Below are 25,245 nucleotides of genomic sequence, written 5' to 3'. Positions count from 1 at the left end.
AAACTGTTTTAAATTGTATTTTAACCGTTTCATAGTAGCAGCTCTTTCCCTTTCTCTTGTCCGCAGCTACTTGTTATTAACCTGGGCTGTAGCCTTTCGTCTTTCCACCAGCCAAGATAGTCAAAATAGTGTCAATTAGTCTTATTCTGAATGATCCAAATAATGAATAAATACATTAGTGATATTTTCATTCTATTAGACAAAACCATCTGTTGATAAAATATTGAATTATAGCTTTTTGGTAAATGTGTAATGTCACAAGGATTACTGCTTGTGTGTGTGCATTCTCATGAACAAAACAAGACAATTCCAAGTTGAAAATGATTTTTTAATTATTATTATTCATTTAAATTAACAAACACTGCTATACATATTGCTGTTTTTATTAATTTTGAATCATTTTAAACAGTTAAAGCATTTGGAAAATAAGTAATAGTAGTTGAAAACAGGCGACAGACAGTAGATGACATGGACAGTAGAAGATCTACAGTCAATGGCTTTCCTATGTGTGTCGAGGGGCTCCAGAAAATTTCAACATAGAGACACGTCAGACTCGCCCACAGTAATGTTTTTGGTTATCATTTCACCTCTTTTTGTTGTTGCACAGGACCACAGAGTTCCTGCTGCATCCACATGAACCCCATCACTGTCAAAAGATAAATAGCCGACATGTTCTTTCCAAACAAGTAGCAGCAGCTTGTATTGAATTGCAAAGTCAGTTTTCTGCATCCAGCGCAACAAAAGTCTTCCAGCCACAACTTTTATCCCTCAGATAACAAAGAGGGTTCGAACAAAGATGACAACCCCCCTTTTGACCCCTGACATTATATTCATTAGGAATGTTTGAAGTAAACAAAAAAGTCCCAAATATCGCTGTTCTGTCCTCCTCAGTGCACGGTATTGAAAACCCTCATCCCTTTAAGATACACACATGTAAAAATCATGAAAAAGAAGTGCTTTGTAGAACTTCAGAGACATTATGTCTTCTCTAGGTGTCCCCTCTTTCATCTCAGGCCAGCTGTAGAGAGAGTCTTCTTATCCCTTCCTTATTGTGAAAAACTAGTTACTGTATCTGGCCTTTGTTTAAAGCCAATAAGGCTTCCACTAGTGACAAAGTTTCTTCTGAGTACCTCGATGTTGGCGTATGCTCATACGCCCATAAATCAGCACATCTGAGTTGAATTTAAACATTATTTTCTTTACTAAAAGTGACAGATTTACAAACACAGTATAAACAGGGTTGACATCATTGGCAGCTGGCGACAGTCTAGACCACAGTGGCTTTTTCATATTTGAGCAAAATCCCTTCCTTTAGACAAAGACTGACGAATTGTGGGATTACATGTGTCATACAAACCTTTTTGGCTTTGTGAAACCTGACCTGCCCTGAGTGGCAGTGTTGAAAAAGGTAAAACCTTTATTTAGAGAAACAAAGCAAGAGGACGACAGAATCCAGTGGAGGAGGGTTTTCTTCAAAACATTTAGGTTGTCTTTGAAATGACGGAGCAAAAAGACCTTTCTTGATGTGACACAATGGACCGATGAAGTGTTTCATCCCTCCACATATAGTACCACCGCTGCAACACTTTGGCTAGACCATACAACAGCCTGCAGTCCTGCAATGTTCTCCATGATGGGGTTCGACTATACATGAGAGATATCCCTGACATCAATGTAAATCACATACACTTTGTCATAAACATGTTGTAAAGTTCAGATACAGAATCACTGAGGAAAAGCACACCGATACTACTGTAGTCAAGCCACTATGGCAAAATAGACGGTATAGAGTATTGAGGAACTAGTCATTGATTTAAAGTTGGCTCGTATCCTTTGCAACACTGAGGATTGCCAGGTCACCCTTTGGACGACCATGTTGCTTTTCTACAGGCAGATCAAGGAGAGGACAATGTCTCAACAAAACACTTTGTAAAATTTCTCAGCACAGGCCATAAATACAATTAAAGAGATGGAAATAACGTCAGAAATGTGTACACACTCTTAGTAGCGATTCCTGATCAATGTCCAAGTTCATGAGATGTGAAAGAACAAATCTAAATGGAAAAAGATGAGAGAAAGTCTTTGCTCATTGTCTCTTTCTCCCCTCAGAAATTCCAGTAAAATGCTGACCTCGTTTAGTGATTTATTGATTCGTCTTGGCGGAGTGCAAGTGTCGGCCACATGGCTTTAAACATTTTTCAAAAAAATATATATTAAGAACAAGCTCTCAAGTTGTAGTCACCTCAACTCACAACTGCCACATTTAGGCATGTCTTTCTTCAAAATTGTCTGTCCAGTAAACAAGTTGACACTCTGGAGTTGAAATGGCAAAGGGATGACACTTTTTAGGATTGGTGCACACACTTTTACAAGTAAAAAATTTTACACTGAAGCAGAACAAGAAGAAACACACAGCGTAGCCCTTGTGGGTCTCCCTGTGGAGGGAAGACGGCTCACATGGTCAGCTTGGTCTGGACTTTTGAATGTGCTCTTGGGTCTTTAAAGACACTGGAGGGGGACGCACAGTTGATCCTCATGCTTGCCTTCGGCCACAGTGTTTGTTTCTCCATGCCGTGCCCAGCCCTCGCTCAGAGGGCCAGCAGGGTGGGTGAGTTGAGGGAGTCTGAGGACTGGTCTCCGCTGCTGCTGCTGCGCCGGTGGGCCTTGGAGCAGGACTCGGAAGAGGGCGAGGGGCTGTCGGGCTCCAGCATGTTTGGGTAGGTGAATATGAGGCTCGGGGCGTTGGGCGTAGCGGCTGGGGTGGACGCCGCCACCACCGGCGTGTTCAGGCTATCTCCATCTGTGCAGTACATCCCGCTGCTGACAATGTTGCCACCCAGGCAGATGGGCTTGATGACGGAGCGTTGGGGCTTACCCGCGTTCTCCTCGCTGTCCTCTGGCTCTTGCTTCACCACCACTTGGTTCATGTGGCTCCGGTTGCCCATGTTAGGGCGCATGGTCAGGGAGAGTGGGGCGCACTGCTGCTGATGCTGTTGGTGCCCTGATGACTGATGGCGATCCTCAATGGGCAGCTTGCACACGGGATTATGAGCAACCAGCATGAACTCCAGCTTGTCTTTCTCCTTCTGCAGGCTCTCGATCTCCTTCTGCAGGTCTGCTTTCTCCTCCTCCAGCTTCTCAGTCTCCTGTTCAGAGAGGACCAGGATATAAAAGTGAGCACTTGAGTGTGAGTAGTTTTTTTCATTGTTTTTGAGCATTTTCTGACAGCTACATTAAAGAGATAACAGAAAACAAGAGGAGAGATTGGGACGGCATGCAACAAAGGTCTACAACCAGGTGTAAACCAGAGATGCTGCATTTCTACATTTTCATCTTAACCCCTAGGTCACCCCTCGGCAGGTTATTTTGAAGTCGATAAAAACAGATGCTGCAACATAATTTTTATGGATATTCAGTGATGCACAGACATTGAGATCATAGCTAAAGAAAATTATGTTCCTTTAACACTAAGGTAGTCAGATGGTCCAGGTTTTCCTTTAAATCGCCAAAAGATGGCACTGTTTGTTTGCTACAGATTCCTAAACATAGAAAGTAGCACCAATTCTACAATCAGCACAGTAAATCAAGACGTGTTGTGAGCCGTTTAGATGTAAAAAACATAATCTTGAAGCCTTCTGCTTGAATTCAAGTGTCATGTAAGGTCTATGTATTGTTTGTGTCTTGGAGAGATGAGATCTACATCAACAATGTGTCAATAATGTGTCACGTTAAAGACAAACACATTTCATAAAAGCCTCCACCAGTGCTAGACAAGTGGGCAGATAAAGATAAGCTGACTTGCTGTCTGAGAACTTTGACTCATGGACAAAGGTATGAGGAAGTTGTTCAGAAGGAGCCAAGAGAGGAGGTGCCCAGTGAGAAACTTCAAGTAAAGCAGCAATGAATGATATCAGTCAATCAAAGAGGAGACATTGCAGCTCCTTCATTTCACTGGAAAGTGACATTTCCTTATTTGGACTTTTAAAAAACAGGCGTGTGAAGAAGGAAAGGGGCGTTTTTTTTTTCCCCTGGAAGCAGTGGCTGTGGTGTGTGTGTGTCTGTGTGTGCACAGCATGTCTGTATGTGGGATTGTGAGACAAGCAATTTGCCCCTTTTACAAAATGTCCTGCATTCATGCAGACAGCTGCCTACAGCAAATTCCATTCCTGGGGGTTTTTAAGGTCTGACAAGCTCAACCTCACTGTAATTCGGCTAATTAGTCCATTTAGATGCCGTTACTGTCTGCCAGGCAGGGCCGCAAGACAGCCCTACCTCTGTCTACAGTCGCCCGAGACAAAAAGCTTTTCATCGCCTGTCATCTTTTCACTCAGACCTTGCACTCAGAGACACAGCGAGCGTCAAACCAGTAATGCGAGGTTGTAAATTTAGGTGTGGAGTCAAATCACTCATGAAAAGTCTGGATTCCTGCCAGACTTATGAACAAGTGGGACTTTTTTTTTTCCTTGTACACCGTGTATTCCTGTTGCTGCACATGTTTGCAATTGTTTTTAATGTTCTGCATTAATTGTAGCCATGTCAAATTTTGCCAAAAAACCCAGGAACGATATTGGTTGCATGGTAGATGAGGCTGCTGCATAAAAGGAACTAGATAATCCAGCGCTCACGCTGATTTGTGGTCTTTTTATATGATTGAAGCGGAACCCATTAGAAGATTCTGATCAAGTTTTCAGGTTTCTACTCACCCCTTGTAGCATCTCGGTGAGCTCTCGCCTGCGGTTGCGGCATTTGGCGGCGGCTAACTTATTCCTCTCACGCCTCACTCTTCTTTTCTCCTCTTCCTCTGGGGTGAGCTAAGAGCAAGTAAGAAGGAACACGGCAGGTAAAATAAGCTGTTTGACAGACACACACAATCAATATGAAGCCAAGAGCGAGAGTATACACAAGAGCTGGATTCTACTGGCTGGCTCTGACCAGAATAAGAATAATAAAAAGGCGCAGAGTTTGTTGGCATGATAAAATAAATGATGATACTTAAGACTTGCTGTCAATGCAAAAACACTTTTACAGCATTGTGAAGACTGTGTGAAGCAAAAACTTTATAAAAAGAAATCAAATCTACCCTTTGATGAAAAGGGTAGCATTTGAAGGCCCTGTGCTCTTTTTGCTGCTCTGTTACCCGCACATTGTCACTCCAGGTATCTCACCTGCTCATCCCTTTTGCGTCGGCCCCTGGCATCCCCAATGGAACGGATGACCCCAGGCCGAGCCAGCGTGTTGTGCCCCAGCAGTCCCGGCCCGTTGGTCAGGTGATGGCTGTACGGGTGGGAGCGGGAGTAAGGGTTGGACATGGAGGTGATGACGGTGGGCTGCACCATCCACTGTAGGTCTTGGCTTGTCGTGATTGCATTGATGGTGGGGATGAAGGCACTGTTGGAGCCGGGCATGTCGACTCTGTACTTCTGGAAGGTGGAGAAATGAGAGAAATGTGGTGAGAGGGGATGCATGATGTAAGTGTTTAAGAAAATTTTGCAGAAAAGTGTGATGGCCACCACAAATGGAGGATCAAGTCTGTGCGCTGGTTTGGTGTCAATGCATGCAACTTAATCACATCTTAGGTCGTGTCTGTGAGTCCGGTCTCATTTCGCTGACAGCAAAATCACTGAGACACACACCATAGACCATTATCAAATTCACACATTTTTCACATTTCAAGCTTATAGTAATGATTCAATCCACATAGGCAAAACAGTGTGTATGTAACCCCTGGAGTGGAACAGTGACACATGCTGTGAATCATGTGGGAAAGCCCAAGGTGTCCTGTGCATCTCACTTTACTATAATAACCATGAGATAAAACACTGTACTGGGAAGGTGTTACACATGTCTGGACTGGCAGGAAGGTAAATATGTATTTGACTGGGCAGATGCAGAACACACAGGCTCATAAGAGCCATAAACCTTCTTCCCAAATCCAGAAGAATAATTATTCCACAAGGAATTATTAAGAAATATAAAATCCAATAAGTGACAGTAGTAATGATTTGTTTGTTGTTGGGGTCAACCTTTATTTCAAATATATATTTGTAATGAATTTGAATGTAGTTGTGAGGACATCTCAAGTCATATTGTGATGGAGACTGGTATATTGTTGGTCCAGAGATATGAATGTGACTCCAAGACTCAACTTTTGGCATTAATCCCTCAAATAGAAAGACACCTTTATGAGGATTTCAAAACCTCATATAACCTCATATTTATATTTATACATATATATATATATATGTATATATATTCTCCATGTATGAGTGAGTGTGACTTGCAAAATGATCACCAGTATGAGAACCGGTGTCAGATCAGTATTACTTCATGTCTCTGGAGTCCAGAAACAGACCGGGTGCCAGCCTGTGCGCGTAATTTACGCACGTCCCTCTATCCCCGTTATTCCCGACTTTCCGTCGGATATCCCGGCAGTCTTTTGGAACTTTGTTTATCTGGTGAGTCATTGTGTATGGGATTTGTTAAGCACATGTGAAACGCGGTCAGTTCCAGTAAGGGGGGAAGCAGCCAGCTGTAACAAGCCAGACTGTTCGCCAGAATTATGTGTGCGGAATTTCTGAAGAACTTGCCTTCAAAATAAGATCATTCCAATTCCCATTAAATAAAAAAACAATGAATGTGTAAATCGTGTGCAATCCAGTGTGACGGATTTAGTAAAGTAATTACAGGAAATATGGAGAAGCACCAGGTTACCAAATAAAACCTCTGATCTGATAAAAATTCCACCTGTCCAATAAAAAAGACAGAATGTCTTGTTTTGATATGTCTCAATAAAGCTAACGAAGAGGTCATGTTCCAGCCCGCTGTAATGGGAAACAGGCAGCCAGTGTGTGATTACAGGGAACCAGAGCAATGATAGATACGGGCCAAAAGTCGTTAACCGTAATGTTGCGTGAGGCTGAGAAGGCTTTTCCACAGAAGTGCACTAAACGCAAGACTTGGGTGCGGGTAAACAACTTGCCTCTTCCCGGATTTATATCCTATTATTGTGAATATATGTGGGCACGGCGTCCTCATAACATTACACTGGCACACCTACAGAATATGTAGGCTGTGTCTCACTGAGAAGATATGAGACAAACTCTGGTGAAAAGCGAGCAGATGGATTGCGAGGATTGTGATTTTTGAAACAATATCTCTCTTTAGCGCAGCGATTTGCTTACTGGCATGTTCTCGATGAGGAAATACTAAAGGCAGCCCTAACAAAATCAGAGCACAGTCTGACTCCATGACCATGCAATAACAAATGCAAAACAGTCCACACACGTATAAAATGTAAATATTTAGCACAAATTGCAACTAGAACTCAAGTAAAATTACATTCTGCAACAACACACGCCTTTAAGGTGTACTATTAATGCCTGTACGGAGCAGTACATGCCTGTTGCATTCTCCACTATAAGCTCTATCTGTACCCTGTTTATTACCAGGCTTGCGCAAATGGTATGTATGTGCTATAAAGGATTTATCGTTCTCATAATTCAAGCGCGTAAAATGCGACTCCAGTTTGGTGCTACAGGCGCAAACATCCCCAAAATGTTATAGTTTTACGCACGGATAGGAAAGGTGACAGCGCAAGAAAAAAGAGATATTGGATCAGAGATTGACATTTGGAAATCTCAATCTCAAATCCGTTTTATCCCGGTTCTCCTGTACAAAAGCGCACAAATCACCTCACATCTGTGGGTGCAGCCTGTGCGTTCAGTGGTGTTTTATCACAGGGACCGATGCAAGAATGGTTTTTATTATATTAATAGGGTACGCACACAATGACCGGTGCGCACATTTACTGTGCCATTGCGTACATTTGGTATTTGATCAAACAATATCATCAAACTGTTTTTAGATAACATAGTGACAGAATTCAAATGGTATGTGTCCAAAATACTTGTGCGTAGTTTGGGGTCTTGCATCTGTTGAGTCATCGATGCAATCTCTGTCATTGGGTTCATCCGTTTTTTTTTCCAGAGCGACCTGGAGAATTCCTATTAAAAGCCTATTAACGCGCGGTGTCATGATAACAAATACATCTACATGAATTACAAGAACAACCTGCAGTTCCCATAGTTTGTGCACATGAAATCATTGCGAATTTAAGACAGATATATATGTTGCGACACCTCGGTGTTTCCTTGTATTACCTGGTAGGCTGAGGTAGAGATCGGACTGCCGATCGTGCTGCTGCCGCTTGTGAAGGACTCTGGCTGGGCCGGAGAGGTGCTGCTGCCGCGGGACGAGGTGTCGTAGTTCCCGGAGTAGTCCTGGTACATGATCCAGGAAAGAGTAATATTTCAGTAGACTGTTTGAGCTCTCAACCCTTTTTTTTAAATCCTCGCAGTAAAAAGGCACCAACAGAAAAAAAAATCCTCTGACTTGAGACGTTGTTAATTTTGGATATCCAGAAAAGAGTTGGCAAAGACAACGTGCAATTATGCTCCTCTAAACTAACCTAAAACATCTTACAGATATTGCCAGTTGGAATAATTATTATCTTATGTACTCGGCCTACTTGTAAAGGCTATTTCTTATTGTCCTTTTATTATTCTTGAGTCGCAGGTTGACTACACTACACTATTATAGATCCTCTCAGGTGCGCAAACTTCAACCTAAAGCCAGCAGCACACCTTCAGCAGTCAAGTCCAGTTGAGACAAGTGAACCTGTAGTTACAGAGTGACTCACGCAGGTTAACATTCGCTTTAAAGCCTATTGCCTGCCTAATCTTCTGAAGATTTTCCGTTGTATTGCCTGCCTACTACTTACTCTATCTGCGCTCTCTGCTGTTCACGGAACAGTTCTAACTTTTTTTTTTCTTTTCCTTTTTACCACACTTCCTAGAGATGACTCACTTCAATGGCACTATGAAGAACTGCAACGGCTTTTCAACACCAACGAAACAGCCTACGTCACGCCTGGGCGTTGCGACTTCATCCAGGGAGGGGTCGTTCCTGGATAAGGCAGTGAAAAAGAAAGATCCGCTATGACCATCCTTTGCCCAGCGGACACTGGAGTTATAGTGGAACTACGTGGATCCAGTAAAAACAGCAAAAATATTTCTCGGAGTATTAATTTTTGTTACGGACGTCAGAGCCTGCTGTGAAGTTCACTATTTGTCTGACTTGCTTCAGTCCATTGACGCATGTTTCCTAAAATGGGCAGTTGCGTCAGCGAGCGCGTGTGGGTTTCCTTGGTAAAGGAAGCGTCAGACACTGGAGGGATTCCCTCCCCTCGCGCGCTGTACTCCGGACTCGGAGCTCACAGCGCGCGGGTCCCGGTCCGGTTATTCATGCAGTAAAGCGAACATAATACAGCTTCAAACTAACATAAAGAGCGAATGGACGCACGCGATGTCATGTGGCGCGGCACACGTGTAGTGAAGCTACACGTGTAGTAGGAGTGATTTTAAGAGCATCAAGCATCTCTTTTGTCTGCTTTTCTGTGCCAGAATTAATTCGATATTCGCATCTGTGTTCAGCCCAGAAAACTAAAATATATCATCAGCGTAGAGAGGCCAAGCGCGTGCACCGTACCCATTATTTCTACTGCTTGAAGACCCGCGAGCTCAACATCTCCCGGCTTTCTTCTGCTACTGTTCCTGTTAATAAAGACCACTGAAAAATGATTGGACATGCAGCGTTTCTGCACAATTGAGTCTCTGTGTTATTTGGCGGCGATGCATTGTGCGTAATTTGGAGATGTGGCATGGAGCGCAAAAGGATGGCACAAAACACAACATGTTCCCTTTCGAATGGTCAAATTAATATGGCCCATTGGTTAAGTCTACACCACAGAGCAACGTAGCTGCTTCAAAGGAATCTTAGTGAAATGTGGGCTAATTGTAATTCGGACGCACCTCATAAACAAGGGCACAGCGCCCAGAATATGACACGTTACACGATATGAAATGGCGTATTAAGTATAATCCAATCTGCTATGGTTCCTATTTTAATCTGTATCACCATAACTGGTTATGCTGAGCTCTCTTAAAGCTGTTTGCCGCGCATATCTTTGCCAGAAAGAGTCGTTCCCATCAAAAAGTTTCAGCTGCAGTGTTCAGTCGGGGAAGTTGTGTTGAGGGAAAATAATCTGCAAGGGGTTTTCTGAGGTGACCGGTCGCAGCGCGGAGGGACTGAGTTTCTTTGCTTGCTCATAACGTGAACACGTCAATTATACACTCCAGCCCTCCAATATGTCACGCTTTCCAAAGTTACTGGGTGTCATTTTCTCTGCACTACCTTTTGACCTGTGCAGTGATCTGTAACTATCTGTATGGAGAGTCTGAACTCTCTTCTCTAAACTCACTCAGAGCACTGCGGCGCCCTGAGCTTTTTTTTTCGTGAAACGTCGCTAGAAAGCACACAGATGTTCAATAAATCTTTATTTGAATGATATTAATTAATGATTAATGTTTATCATCTGCCAGCGGCACAGCTTTTGAGCGGTAACGGTGTTGCTAAGCGACACAGTTTCTGCTAAATTGCTTGGGGAAATCTAATCTGCCATAGTCCTATAATTAATGCTGTAATATCATTTGAGATGCACCCATCGGCGTCAATTTGGATGAAGCAAGGTATGGCACTGTGACAGGTTCTGATGCTATATGAGTCCAATTTTGATCTTTAAGTACATAATGAGATATCAAGCAAAAATTGGGATAGACAACAAACAGTGCTATGTGATGCCTGTCAGTCAGACGTTATTGCTCCAATTTGCCCTTAGTTTTCCTGGATTTGGATGATAAATGACACGTTCAGGGACTTATTAAAAACGTGAGTGCTTAAGCACTGAAATGCAGAGGCAGCCGATCACCAGGGGAGACGGTCAGGCCAGGTGACAGACAGGCTCGTGGGTCAATGTGCGCACTGTGGCCGGAGGATACGCAGTTATTGCGCCATTGATACGTCGGTTTCCCTCCATCATACATCATAGAGAATCGGCTCCATATAGAACATCTCATCCAGCCTGCCGTCTATAAGCAAGAGGCTTACCTGCAGGAGGCTGTGGCCGACGTGTTATAGGTGCACGTGACGCAAGAAGGCTGATAGCCCTAATGCAGCCTTCAAGGACCCATCAATAACCTGCTAAACTAAAAGACTAGTCAGCCATACTTGTGCTGGAAGAAGTACTCAGATTTATATTTGGGTAAAAATAGCAATATAATAGTGTATTACAAGTAACAGTCCGGCATTCAAAAGCTTATTTTTATTAAAAAGTATCAACAAAATGTATAGAAAATAATAATGCAGAATGGCCTATTTCTGAGTGCAACATTATATCTCTGCATTACTTTCATAGCTGTATGAACATGTAAGCCGCATTTTAACTGGTTGAGGTGGAAATAATTTTAACTACTTTATATACTGTTGGATGCTTTAATCTATTACACATTATCATATTTCATTAACTGATCACATGCTTTACATTTAAAATCATACTTTACAAACTAACTTATAGCTGTCAGATAAATAGAGTGCAGCAACAAATATAAAATAAAATGGATATACTCAACTAAAGCACAGGTAGCATACCCACCACTCTCAATAAATATTTCAGGTTCAACAGACAAGGAGAAACTTATACACACAGTGTGGTTGGCATCTAACAATATTAATCAAAATGCACTCGTTTTCAGTTTGCCACTGTTAAATCTCTCATATTGTATCGTAAAGAGCCACCTTGCTCAGTGGAACAGTGCTGGGTCATTGATGGGCACTCAACTCGTAATTTCTATATCTCCCACAGATATTAAAAGCAGCATCGAAACCAAACTGTGAAGAGACAGCAGTTTGACCATGAATAGATTATTGTTCATGTGGTATGCAATAATTAGATTAGCTAAATAATTAGCAGGAAAACAGTTCAGTGGAACAGAAAAGAAGAAACTGTCTCATCTGAACTGAAACTTTTCCTCAAGGCAGCAAGTTCAGAATTCACAGAAATGAATATATTTGGTGTTACACACTTCCCTTTTTTTTGCCCTTGCCTTCCTTTATTTTCTACCCTCTTTAGCGTCACTCACCTGTCAGGACGTAATACCTTAACCTAGATAATAGCTCGACATGATCAGCATGGTTAATCTCACAGCTCAGGTGCTCCCAGCAGGACACATGCAGGAAAGTGCTGACTAGCAGAATAGTGAGTGGGTTAAAGAACAATCAGTGTGACTGACAGTGGGATTTGTTGTAGTGTCAGTGGCTCATTAACACAGTCAGTATGCTGTTTTTTGATGCAAAGTGGCAAATAAGCAGCAATACATGACTGCTAAATCCACTGCGTCAAAGGAAGCTGCAGACCTGCAGGTGAGCAGCACTGTCCTTTCTCTTTCCCCCACATTGCTCTCAAAGAAATGAAATCTATTGAATCCTATCCAAGTGTTTGCTCTGACAATGCAGTGGCAAACATGCGTTCCCTCGTCACAGTGTCTTGTGCAAGTTGGACTTTTTAAATAGAAATCTAATCAGCAGTTTCATCAGGATGCCCACTGTGCAAGAACATCGCTTTAAAAAGAGGCTGGATGCCAGACTGGCAGACAGTTCCTGTGAATTAAAGTAACCATCCTTCAGTGATTTCATTTACTGGTTGCCTTGGTGACTCATGTAAGGCAGTCAAACACAACAACGCAGAGGGATAATTTGATCGTTCTTGACCTCCAGAGTGTGGGATTGTGGAGAGAAGAATATAAATTCATTGGCTGTATGTCCTCCAATGAAACCAATAACATTCAGGTATGCAAAAAGCACCAAAACAAATCGACAACATCTTTCTCTTGTTTATATGCAGTCTGTCTGGACTCTATATAACATTTATTATAATAACATTTACATTTATGTCATGTCATCCTCATTTGCTTTGGTTTAAGCCTGAATGTCAAAAATGATCAATTTAAGTATTAGTGACAGTTTCAAGTGGAATGAATGAACATTGGAAATGGCAGTGGACTGAGAACAGGCCCAAAATACTGTATCCTGTTAGCATCTAAAAGGTGCACTCCACTAGTTTAACACATGAAGGTTAGAGTACTTGTCATCATGAGGAGTGCTACTCAGACTGGGAAAATCAGGGTCATCTCAACATGGGATTGGAGACTAGACATTTCTAACAGAAACCCTTCATTACAAACAGGGCTGGTAGAGGTTTGAAAAACACAGGCAATTTATGGGTGGTGTCTAACAAAACATACTATCAAGCTGCATTATGGGAATTGTAGGATCCAGTATTTTTAGAGTTCGACCTATACGAGGGAATAAACATCAAAATATTTTACTTTATGGAAGTGCAAAGTACTCCTTAAGAGAGACATGCACTTCAGTAGTTTAAAAATAAATAATGTATGCATTTTAATACCACTGTTAAGTGATCAAAAGGTTTAGTTTGCCATTTTGGTACAATGGGCTTGAGATGAGAAGATTGATACCGCTTTTATATCTGTCCATTAAATAAAGAGCTACCACCAGCAGGCAGTTAGCTTAGCTTAGCACAAAGTGCTAGTCTGGCTCTTGGAGTCTTGTAATAATCATCAAGTTGACCAGCAGAAACTTTAGGAAATTATTGTGCTTGTAAAACTGCAACATTTTTAATCATTGGCTTTTTATACAGATTAAAAAAATGAGATATATCATGTAAACAAGTGAATTTCAGAGCTACATTTGGCAGATTTTTAAAAACTTTTGGACAGAGCCGGGTTGTTTCACCTTGTTTCCCGTCTTTCTGTTAAGCTAAGCTAGCCATTTGCTGGCTGTAGCCTTATATTTATCAGATAGAAAAATGAGAGTATTCTCTCACCAAGAAAACAAATATGCATATTTCCCAAAATGTCAAACTTCTTTCTTTAAGCAGTGATGTAAAGGAGCTCAACTGATTGATTTTCCACAAATAAATACAGCTCCCAAAACCAGTCTTAGGGAAGGTCTAGGTTCTCTTATTAAGTTTGATGCTGAATATTTTATCTTGCTGAATATTGATTATGATAAGAGGCTGTACTTATTTCAATATCAGTCAGCATGGATAAAAGAAAAGGTTACAGTTGGGAGAAAAGTCTACTTTCCTGCGGGGCTAAGATGTGGTTAAAGTGTTGCAACCTGAAACCTGCCTACACATGAGTAGTGCTGGATGTGGAGGTGATTCTCGGTTTACAGTAAACAGATGCCATTTAACCATGTGATTTCTTTTATGACTTTTATAAGGAAAAAATCATTATCAGAATTGTCTGCATCAGCTCTGGAATCGCTGTGATGTGGAGATTAAGGGGTGGGAGCATCTTACTAAATGACATCATGTAGCAACAAAATGTTTCTTTGCTTGTTTGCCACTGCAGTAAGGAAATAAACCAAGTGACCTCATGTGACTCAACTTCAGCCATAAGTTGTTTTCATGTCATTGTGCAGGTCCACTGGCTGGCAAATCTAAAATGCATTCTGTCACAAGAGATTGCAGTGAAGCAAGGTGCTTTATGCTGTAATTTACTTCACAGCTCTGCTTAATCAAGTGACCACGGGCAAATAGTCACGGAGAAACACACAATTACCTGTACTGAGCTTACACTACCTTCCAATCAGCACACCCGAACATACTCTGCGTGTAACTTCACAAACATTAAGGTATCAGTTCCTGATACAATGGAAGGAAGTGCGTCACAGACACACTGTACCTCGAGACAAAGAAGAATGGAACGCTGCTTGGGCAAAAACAGCAGAGTGAGAAGGGGAAATGTTGGAGCTTGTGGTGGAAGAAGTGAACAAATAACAGGGTCTGACAGAAGAAAGACTGTGAGTGGTCGGGGGACTTCTGAGCAGCCACCGAGTGGTCAACACAACTGCCTGCGGCTGGCAAATAAACAAGACCCCGGCGTTCCTTCCACTTTTACTGGACGTCTCTGCAATGCTTGTTTTCAATGGAAGAAAATAAAAACAAAAGCCCACACCACCTCCAACAATACTAGAAAGCAAGGAAAGGAAACTTTTGGCTGCTTGACGAAAATGGGCTGTATATTTGCGTATGATTTTGTTTTGGTCTTGAAGCGTGTTGTTTTCCTCGTCGTTGGCCCGAAACAGTCAAATCAAATAGTGTTTCTGAGTGAGGCGTCTCAGTGCACACACAATGGGGAAGTTTATCTCACTCCGTCAACAAGGTTGTCAGTGTAATTTATGAGTATGCAGGTCTGAGAGCAGGCTGAGGGCCGTGCAGCTTGGAATGTTAATGGGTTTTGGTTGAGTTGTCCTGTTGTTTGACATCAGCTGGAAAAAAAACATCACCCTCCGTTCTACAGCTTATGGTTTGAACCGGATCGATCTGAAGTTTAGAAAGGAAGCTAAATCTTAAAGATGTCATGTGTAAGGTTGCAGTTTTTCATCCATCCTGAAACATCTTTTGGTGCTAAGTATTTAATTCTGTTGTGTTTACTGTACTCTCCACTTCCCAGAAGTCACTTATCAAACAGAAATATGTGGGTGACATCGTTTCACCTTGGATTTTCGGTTGATGACGTTTGAGTTTCAAGGCTTTTGATCTGTTCAACTTACAACCCATTTCTTCTGGAAGTGTGGAAACATAGACACACCTCTTCATGTGCACCAAAAGATTTTTCCCAGGATGTGGCAAAAGTGTTTAGAACAACAAGCCCAGATGTTTTTCTGCAACTCTTCGTTGAATCATTGTGACTGTTACTGTAAAGATACAGTTTTGTCCATATTGCTGCTGAGTCTGTTAATCAAGCAGAGCTGTACTGGAAAACTTCACTGCATGTCCTGTTAAAGCTTAAGGGAAGATTAGCACTGTTGGCTTGTCTTTAGATGCGATCTTGCATTTCTCAGTGTTAACATACAGAATTTCTTTGTGTTCAGCTGCATGTGCGCCAATATCTCGTTCAGTGCCTCGCATGCCACTCTGAGGTTTATCTTCACTGTAGAATAATCCACATTGTTTCAGCTCGATTTATCTGAGTCCTCAGTGGAAAATCTGTTGTGGAATCAGATGATAAGATATCAGTGTTGTAACTGATGATTTTTCACATCGGCCACACTGCTACCTATATGATATCGTACTACTTGTTATATCTATTTAATACACACACACACACACTCATATATATATATATATATATATATATATATATATATATATATATATATATATATATATTGTGGGAAGAGGTCTATCCACTCTTACAGCTATCATAACTCACTGAATTGTCAATCAATCAATCACTTTTCCAGCAGTTTTTTGATGTCTCAAAATACTAGACATTTATGTGTAATACATAAATGTAAGTAATACTTTATTGATCAGAAATTATGGATTTCATACCAAAATATTTGTGTTTAATGCAAAGTAACAGTCTAATATTACTATAATAAATTAAGGTTGAGCCTACATTTTATAAGTATTTCCTGTTTTCCTGTTTTTATATTGTGTTGTAATATGGCTACTATGATCATTTTGAAAAAATACAGGATAGAGACTTGTTAATTGTTTTAATGGTAATAACTATTAAAAATGTCATTGCAGATCAACATACTTCATGATTCAGTTTTAATGATATTCATATTCCATACACTGACATTTGTCACACTATTTACATAAATTATGCACACCGTATGTTATGTCATCAGTTCCGGTGTGACAGTGACATGTTCTGCTCAACCAATTGCTTTGTAGAAACAAAATCAAAAGCAGCAGGAAAATGAGAAGTGAGTTGTGGGCCTCATGTTTCTGTATGAATAATAAGTTTAATACATTTAGCCCTAATAAATTTAGTAACTGTGAAAGCAGCATTTATTCTTTGAGGGAGATTATCAGATAGTGTTCCAACTAGATACTAGTTGGCTCCATTGGCACGGTTGCATCCAGGGTTGCTGTCAATAAATTGAATCATAAATAATAATAATAATAAAAATAACAATAAAATAAATAAATAATAATAATAATAATTATAATAAACGGAAGCTACAAATTCACTTCAGTCATAAATTCACAATAGAATGTCCTACTGCAAAGATTAATAGCCAATTAACATTGCTTATAGTGGTAACAGTGTATAAAATTCAACATGTTTGTGACAGTATGTTGTAAAATAACACTTTGTGCCTTGATTTTGGCATTTCTTTCTCTGGAACATCCAAATGCAGCACAAACCTCAATGTGGCAGTGGTTGAAATGCCAGACCACAGCCCAGATGTGGTAGCTACCTGAAGATATCTATGGATGGATTAAAGTGTGTTGTCTGCTCTAATGTAAAATGCAAGTGTTAGCATGTCCAGCTAATTAGATTACTTGCTACAGACACAACACAACTGCCTTTTACTTACAAGGCCAAGAAACATTTTATACTACATTATTTTGCTGGGTTGCACAATACATTAAAAAAAGCCCTGTTAAAGACAGTACATCCACTGTGTGGAAGCCACTCCTGAATATCAGGGTTTAGATATCATTAGCATGGTATGTTAGAATGAAATACAAGTCTAAGCTTAGGTTTTTCTTTATCATTCTTATAACGCTAGGACTTACTAGCTCTTTACTGCAGTACAAGAAGAATGTTGTTTCTTTATTTCTTTATGTCTCCTGAATCATTAAGTGGTTAGGATGCTGACTTTTTGCCTGGGACATGCAGCCATACATTCGTGCATGCAGCTTTAGCCTCAGTCTTTTAGCACGATATTTAGCTATGAGGTGTATATTTGAGACTCCTTTTACAGACCTCTCGGTTTAATACGAGTCAGCTCAGACATTAAAAAGTCATCTGGAGACAGTGTTTTAGACCAGCTCTTGGAATTAAGCCTAGCTTCATTAGCTAGCTAGCTGCAGCTGATAAAATCTGCAGGCAAGTTGTCATTTCTGCCAGCTATAAATAAGAAGCCTGTTTTTGTATATCCCTATCTGAAACAAGAACCCACTGTTTGAAAAATACTAAGAATTTCAAGTGATAAATCTGCCACTATCACTGTAAAGTGCATGTGTCATGCAAGAATGGAAAGCTGACCAACACAGCAGTGAATGGTCAATTACAAAATGACAATCTCATCCATGAAACATAAAGACACAGCAAGTAGACAAATAGAAAAATGGCAAGTTGGAATACAATTGAACCATTTTTAACATCGATTCTATTCATTTCTATCATGTACGGGATATCCACGTAAAATCTCGCTGCTTAAGCCCTACAGATATTGCTTGCCTGCTTTTGTTAAATCAACAGACACATAATTATTCTCAAAAGCTTGATGATGGTCACTATATTTTTTATAATGTTAAAAAAAACATTCTTCTCTACAACACTACTGACAGCAGAGCAGATATGAAGAAGCCAAAAGTCAACCCTCATTCATCTTATTAAGACATTGCAGAAGAGGTGCCCACAAGTTTTTCCATGTAGACTGATATTTCAATATATTAATCTTTGGAAAGAAGCTTGACTTGTTGTCTTCCAGTATTTGGAAACTTTTTTGGGTGGGGGCGTGATATGATTCCCATCATCAAAACTGATTGTAAAAATAAATGTAAAAGGGCTAATATAGACTTCCTTATCCTCTTGGACACAACAAACTTACCTTACACACTAAGCAGAATGTTTAAAACAGTTCACTTGTCTTTTTGGTTTACTTATAACTACACTGCATGGCGGCCAAGGATGACAGAAATAACACATGGCCTGTGACATAGGTTTCTGAAGAGATGTATAAAACTTGCTGCCATCTTCTCCAGTTGTTTGGGCCAGAAAATCTAAATTTGGGTTGCAGGGTGGAGCCTGAGTGGAGTTGAAGCGGGACAAGTAAGCAGCAATCATCGCTAACTGACTGTGATACATCCAGACAGCTGTCGATCAAGAAAATTTACACTGAACCATACCACACTTTAAGCTTTAATATCTACTCAATGAAACAACAGTTTTACAAAATGGAACAAAGACACACATTACAGAAAATTAAGTTTTTTAGTCTCTAATGTCTTATGGGAAAGCAATAATTGATTAAAAATGAATGTGGAATTGCAGGAAGGAATGGGAAGGAACAAGGCGGGGGTGGTGGTTGATCTTCTTCCTGGGGTCGACTCCTCCGGTGCGTCCATTCCTTCCGACTCGATGGAGGCTTAATGTGAGTGTGGAAAAGTGGAAAATTTAATTAGGCTGCCAAGGGGGGTTTGTGTCACTTGGCACGAGCCCTCCCCCACCCTCTCGCCCCCACCCACTACCACCATCAGCCCGCCACCCCTTTCGCCCTCCTCCTCCCACCCTCACTCACCCTTTGCTCTTATCTCATTTGCTGCAACAACCACGGTGTTTGCTCCTCTTCTTGTATTTTTACCCATAGTCCTCCAGGACATGACCCACTGGGCCAAAGGAGCAGATAGAGGTCAACAGTTTACAGCTGTGCTGAGGTTGTGAAGCAGGTGAGACCTGATGTTGCAGAGCTGCCAGTGAGCAGTGATGTGTGGATACACTGAGGCAGTGTGGCTGCTGCATGGAGAGTTGAGCAAACACACTGATTGCCATTTTTATTTTGCCACATATGTGACATTACAACTCAAGACTTCCACCCCAGCACTGTCACTACATGCTTCATTTTAGATTGTTGCTTATATGTAGCTTTTGGATAATTGTTTGTATTTAATTGAGATAATAACCTACATCTGTAACTGATATTAAGTAAGAGCAGTGTCGAGAAAAGATGAGCAAATAGTAACAGTAAAATATCTTTTACTTCAAGTACATTTGTGTGTGTCAAATTTCAAACTAGGACATTTGGCTTTATTTCATTTTTTGTGCCTTGTTTTCTGGCTCCACCACAGTGCAGCACATCAGAATTAACAAATATCTCAAGCATGGTTGAAATAACTTGTTAGCGTGCCCTGGAGCAAGCACCTCCCACCTTCCACCCTCTGTGCATCGTATGTATTGTGTATGTCCACATGTAGACTGTCACCAGACTATAAATGGAAGCTTCCTTAAATGCCCAGAACAGAAACAGTACACCCCTCACTGGAATAAAACTTGTGTGCTGGTTAGTTTGTGCAATTGAAACTAAAATAATAAAAGTCTTAAAACTAGATCTTGAGACAGGATCCCTCTACAAGACAAAGTCACAAGATTAGTTAATAATAAAGAGCCCGCCTTAGTTGATACTGTGCCTAAGGCGAACTTAGACAGACAACAGCACTGTGCGAAAAAATGTAGTCCCCTCATTCATTGAATGGGACCACTGTGTTGATGCAAATGGCGACACAAAGAATTCTGGCTAAAAAATTAAGTGTCGCCCACAAAAAAGTTGAACTTGTCTCAATGCAACGTCATCCCACAAGTTGCCCCTCTGGCCAGCCAAATACATGCAAGCACACATTACTGGTCAATTACTTTATTGATTACTAATCACATATTTCAGTTTACCTCGTGATAATCATGACGAAGGATAAAATGATTGCCGCTCTGATAACTTTCAAGAGTTTTAGATCCCTCCTGGTAATACTGTAAACCACTGTACAGTGTTTTGGTGTCTGAGAAGCCTTCAAAATCAACTCAAAAAATTCAAGCTGGACCTTCTGGATTGTATTTCATTGTCTTGCTGGTACAACACATCCCTACCAATGTAACCTTTTTTTTAATGTGTGGCTTTTTCCGGTCTTAACACCCGCTTAGTGGCATAAACTGCCAAACAAATTTGCGGTTAATTAAATGACTAAAACCAACTGACATGCGGTACATCTGGGTGCCCCGGCCCTGTGGTCCCAGGGCAGTTTCTCACTTGAAGGTACCAATATACTCCATCAGAACTGCATGTCGGACGGTCAAATAGTTTACATGCTTACATCTGCTTACAATTTTCTGATGTCAGAATTTGAATTTGTAACTGTCTGAAACCGACAATCTGACATTCACACTCACTTCACAACTAAACTCAGCTGTGTGGAGGTGAGAAAGGAGCCGGGCTCTCTTTTTGTATTCTTTACAGAACTATTTCTGTAACGTTTCATGTGTACAACCAAAGCAGCACTATGAATGTCTTCCAGGAGAGACACAAAAAACTTGAAATCCCCATTTTTAAACAATATCACTTCTCTCTGCTCTCAGCCAGCTTTTCCCTCTGCCTTTGAGTGCAGCTGTTTAGAACAACTACACACAATTCTGGCCTCTGAGGTTGTTGGACAACACAAATGGTAAATGGACTGCATTTATATAGCACCTTTCTAGTCTTCCAACCACTCAAAGCACTTTACAATACATGACAACATTCACCCATTCACACACACACATTCACACACTGATGGCGGAGGCTGCCATGCAAGGTGCCAACCTGTTCATCAGGAGGAGTTTCTCATCATTCACACACACACACACACACTCAAAAGCATAACCCTGCCCTTAGCCTGGTTGGTAATCCAGCCTCGATCTCAGGTAATACTGTAGATTTAGCAACAATATGAAACTCAGATTGTAATAGAATATTCAAACAAACACAAGTTGGATGTAGCTCACATGCTTCCCTCCCCGGTGCTGTAGCTCATACTCATATTGTAGCTGCTTTTTGACATTCACACTAATCTGAAAACAGATGATCTCGTATCATGTGAAAAACCATTCAAATCAGACACTATATTCAATACTGTAGAAGTATATTACGTTCAGCAGGATAATTAATGTTTCTTTATCAAAATATGTGTAGTGTATGAATGGCCTGGCTTATAAGATGGATAGAAAACTTTCAGACCGTGTGCAAAAACAACATTCACACTGCAAGTTGACATGATACTAAACTGATCCTCTAGTCAAGCATCATCACGTGGCTGCATCACATCCGCTCAGCCTCAAATGAAAAGTTTCCTCCAACTCGTCAGGAAACATGCTCATCCCGTGTGCACTCTTCCAACTTCCAACGCATGGATATTTATTTTTCGGAAGGGGGGGGGGGAGCGAAGAGAAGGTAAGCATGAGAGGGTGGCGGTGGCGGTGGTGGTGGAGGGATGAAGGAGTCTTGTCACATTACATGTACCTGTCTGTGTGCGTCTTCACTTGCAGCTGTCATCTCACCTGACAGGTCTATCAGTGTCCACGGCTGATCAGAACGCGTCCCTCAGCCTGACAGGATGAACCGACAGCGCGGCAATCCAGAATGACAGCTCCTCAGGTAGCTGGTGGTGGGAGGCAGGGATGGAGGGAAATGAGGGAGAGGGAGGAATCTGGGGGTGAGAGGCAAGATGAAGGCCGCCGAGGAGTAAAAGAACACACACAACAGGAGGAGTAAATTAAAGTCAGTACACTCACTGAAATAATCCACCCAGCATGACTGATCTTAATTCTGCTTTTCCTGAATTTCACTATCTGATCATAAAGTGATTCTGAGATAACGCTTTATAAATGAGCGATTGTTGCCAAACATTACCTTTAAAACCTCCATTAAAGCCTTGAATCCTCTTCCTGCCAAAGAAAACACAGGGTGCCAGTTTGACTATTTTTGAGCAAATTGAGTCTCATCTTCTACGACAATCAAGCATATTGAATCAAGGCCAAACTGCTTACTTAATGCAGGGGAACTGAGAGCTGTATTCCAGAGAAAAAACACCTGCGGGATGTGCTTTGGTTAACCCATGAAAGGTTTAAATCAAGTGTCTATGATCACACCCAAGGGAAAATGTGGAGGGAGCCCCCCCCCTTCGCTCGTTCCCCTCTTTGACAAAAATCTGTCTTTATCTTGTCAAAAGCCATCGAAAACAAGCCCATCCAGTACGCCTCTACAACACCAAGACGAGACAAAACGGGAAAACCTACAAGCTCCAGAGCGAAGATTCATTTGATCAGCTTAGCTACGCTCTCCTGGCTTCTCATGTACGAGGAGTAATTAGCAATTAACAATCAGGGTTTAGCTAGATCCAGTTATTATCTGTAAGCAAGAGGGGGGGAGAAAAATATCTGCTGCTTTGACTTTAGAGTGCATTAGAATTCCTGTGCTACTTCAGTTTGATAAAAAAGAAGAGTGAGGGACCCAAGCAGTAATTCTCTCATTTTCACGACATCTCTGGGCCATTTTTTTTTTTTCAAATTCCCAGATCAAACAGGCTGTAACAAAAGGCCCCAAATCCCCCCTCCGCTCTCCTCCTCCTGCTCTCTCTTTCCAAAATTAGTTAAGCCTCTCAGCTCCATCATCCTCAACATGGCTCGCATCAACAACCCTACGCTGCATCGCAAATGCTGCATAGCCTCTGAAATCCACCCCTCCTCTCTCTCTCTCTCACACACACACACACACACACACACTCCTCTTCAACCCCCTTCCCTCCAAACACGCTAAGGACGAGGGGGAAGAAAAAGAAAACTCCCCATATGTCAGTCTGAATTTGTACTTGTAGACAAAACACAAAGTACCCCACAGTCACTAGAGTTTGTGATTTCACCCCCCCCCCCCCTCCTCCTTCCTCTTCACTTGGCTAACTGTTTATCTTTAGTCTTTTCCGGGGAAATATAAGTCAAAAGGCTGCAGTACACAAAATAATAAAAAAAGAATCAGGCGAGGCTGACAGATTGGGCGATTTGGACACGGTGACAAGAGAGACAAGTAAACAATCTCGGATAAGGCGGCTGTCTGCCTTTACCGCTCTCTGACATATTCAGGCCTTTTGGATGCTCCTTGTTTCCTTCTGATTACCTCCTTGCTACTGCCCCAGCTGTTTACCATCTCAGGGCACAAGGTGATGACTCAGGATTTTCAATCATTCTCCCACACTTTCCCTCCTTCTCTGTTATCATCTTTCTTTATACACTCCCTGCATCTGTGCCGTACTCCCGTGACTCTGTCCGCCTTTGACAACTTACTTTTACACTCCTCAAAAGTTTCCGGCAAGTAGCCCGACTTCTAAGGTGAAGTGGGGTGAGTGATGCTAAGAGCTAACTCCGGGTTATTGCCCAGGAAGGTGCTCGTTGCTGAGCTTTAAGTGATCCTGTTTCACACACTTGTCAGTTCTCCAGGCTGGCAGGTCCTTACTGCCTCCGAGCTAGCTGCTTATAGGGTTGTCACCAGAGCAGTTAATGTTAATCTAATGCTAATATTCATGTTTGCCGGTTCCCTTGAGCTAAGGACACCTGCTTCTGCAGCAGACGGTCCTCTGTTAGCAACCGCAAGGCCATGCCCTCCATCGGATGCTCATTACTCTGGTGCGTTAGCTTCGGTTAGGTTAGCTGTCCCGCCACCAGAAAGGCTAGGAAGCAGATGAAATTCTCACCTCAAGCCATGCAACAGAGTAAAGAAAATGTTTAAAACAAAGCAGAGCAACCACAAAATCGCACATTCAACCTCCAAGGGAAAAATGATCTGAATCATATTCAATCGTTCCTCAAATCGAGTCCCGGTCCAGCAAAGCGTGAACTCTGACGGACCACAAAAAAACCCCACTCTCATCAATTTAATCATCCCCCGTCCAGAGATTCCAAGCTAATTATTCCAGCCTTTAATTATTCCATCCGACTGCCGTTGAGATCTCTTAAAGACGGCTGGATTAGTGGATTTGGAGTATTAGCTTGGAGGGTTGGCAGACCTCTGCACTGTGATTCAGGGGGCTGAGAAACACATCTTCAAAAGGTACCTTGAGCAGCACCTTCACAGGATCATTACACAGGATAAATCCATGTTAAGTTGCTTAAAAGCGTGTAAAGGTGAGCCATGTTTGGGCACAGACACTTTTGAGGGAGGAGGAAAACTAAATGTGACTTAAGCATTGCAAGAGCGACACAGTTATAGCCACTTCGGAAGGAATTGTTTACAAGTTACTTAAAGGGCTTATGCCAACTTGGGTAAGCATCAAGGACTGAGTTTAACTTCAGGAGTGAAAGTGTTTTTTCAGATTCACAGTCAAAGTTGGGGTACTTTTCTCAATGCAATGTCATAGTCTGTATTCAAGGGAATGATTTTCAAGCTAAAGATTCAATCACTCTTGTTATTTCAGCTAATGTAAATCCTTCATTCAGTTCTGGCAAGTTGAGTTTCACCCACAGGGCTAAATCCACGCTGAGATTTGTCACTATTGAAAATCAATTGGTACCTTTTGGGTGCAAACTCATGATGTCTACAGTTGACTGTCAAGTTAAACTATTCTTTGCCCATGCTTGTTAAAGATGCTACCCATCATCCAGCTACCCCTCCTTTGAACTGGAACACCCCCCAGCTCTCCAAAATGAGAGCAGCTCGTCCTTTGGCTGACAACAGAGATGTTTTGAAAGCAGGTCGGGAAAGGTTAGAGCAAGAAACATGGAG

General features: G+C 41.6%; 1 protein-coding gene and 1 long non-coding RNA gene across 3 annotated transcripts; both read right to left on the bottom strand.

The window, feature by feature from the left end:
* Positions 1-307: 307 nt before the first annotated feature.
* fosl2 (FOS like 2, AP-1 transcription factor subunit) lies at positions 308-8,861 on the bottom strand. Of its 2 annotated transcripts, XM_067613521.1 has the most exons (5): positions 8,780-8,861; positions 8,160-8,279; positions 5,166-5,420; positions 4,704-4,811; positions 308-3,146 (listed from the first exon to the last, which is right to left on the bottom strand). In XM_067613521.1, exons 3-5 carry the CDS (start codon positions 5,403-5,405, stop codon positions 2,589-2,591), a joined length of 906 nt encoding a protein of 301 aa, XP_067469622.1. In that variant the 5' UTR covers positions 5,406-5,420; positions 8,160-8,279; positions 8,780-8,861; the 3' UTR covers positions 308-2,588. The 2 variants fall into 2 exon arrangements, with proteins under 2 accessions (XP_067469622.1, XP_067469621.1); XM_067613520.1 differs by having other exon boundaries at positions 8,160-8,859.
* Positions 8,862-20,257: 11,396 nt separating this feature from the next.
* LOC137199659 (uncharacterized) lies at positions 20,258-24,219 on the bottom strand. The gene is made up of 3 exons (XR_010931826.1): positions 22,521-24,219; positions 22,384-22,418; positions 20,258-22,180 (listed from the first exon to the last, which is right to left on the bottom strand). It is a non-coding gene; the product is annotated as an uncharacterized lncRNA (long non-coding RNA).
* Between the last annotated feature and the right edge of the window lie 1,026 nt (positions 24,220-25,245).

The sequence above is a fragment of the Thunnus thynnus genome, chromosome 16, assembly GCF_963924715.1.
Source record: "Thunnus thynnus chromosome 16, fThuThy2.1, whole genome shotgun sequence".
Classification (NCBI taxonomy): Eukaryota; Metazoa; Chordata; class Actinopteri; order Scombriformes; family Scombridae; genus Thunnus; species Thunnus thynnus.
This window is presented reverse-complemented; position numbering and strand designations above follow the sequence as displayed.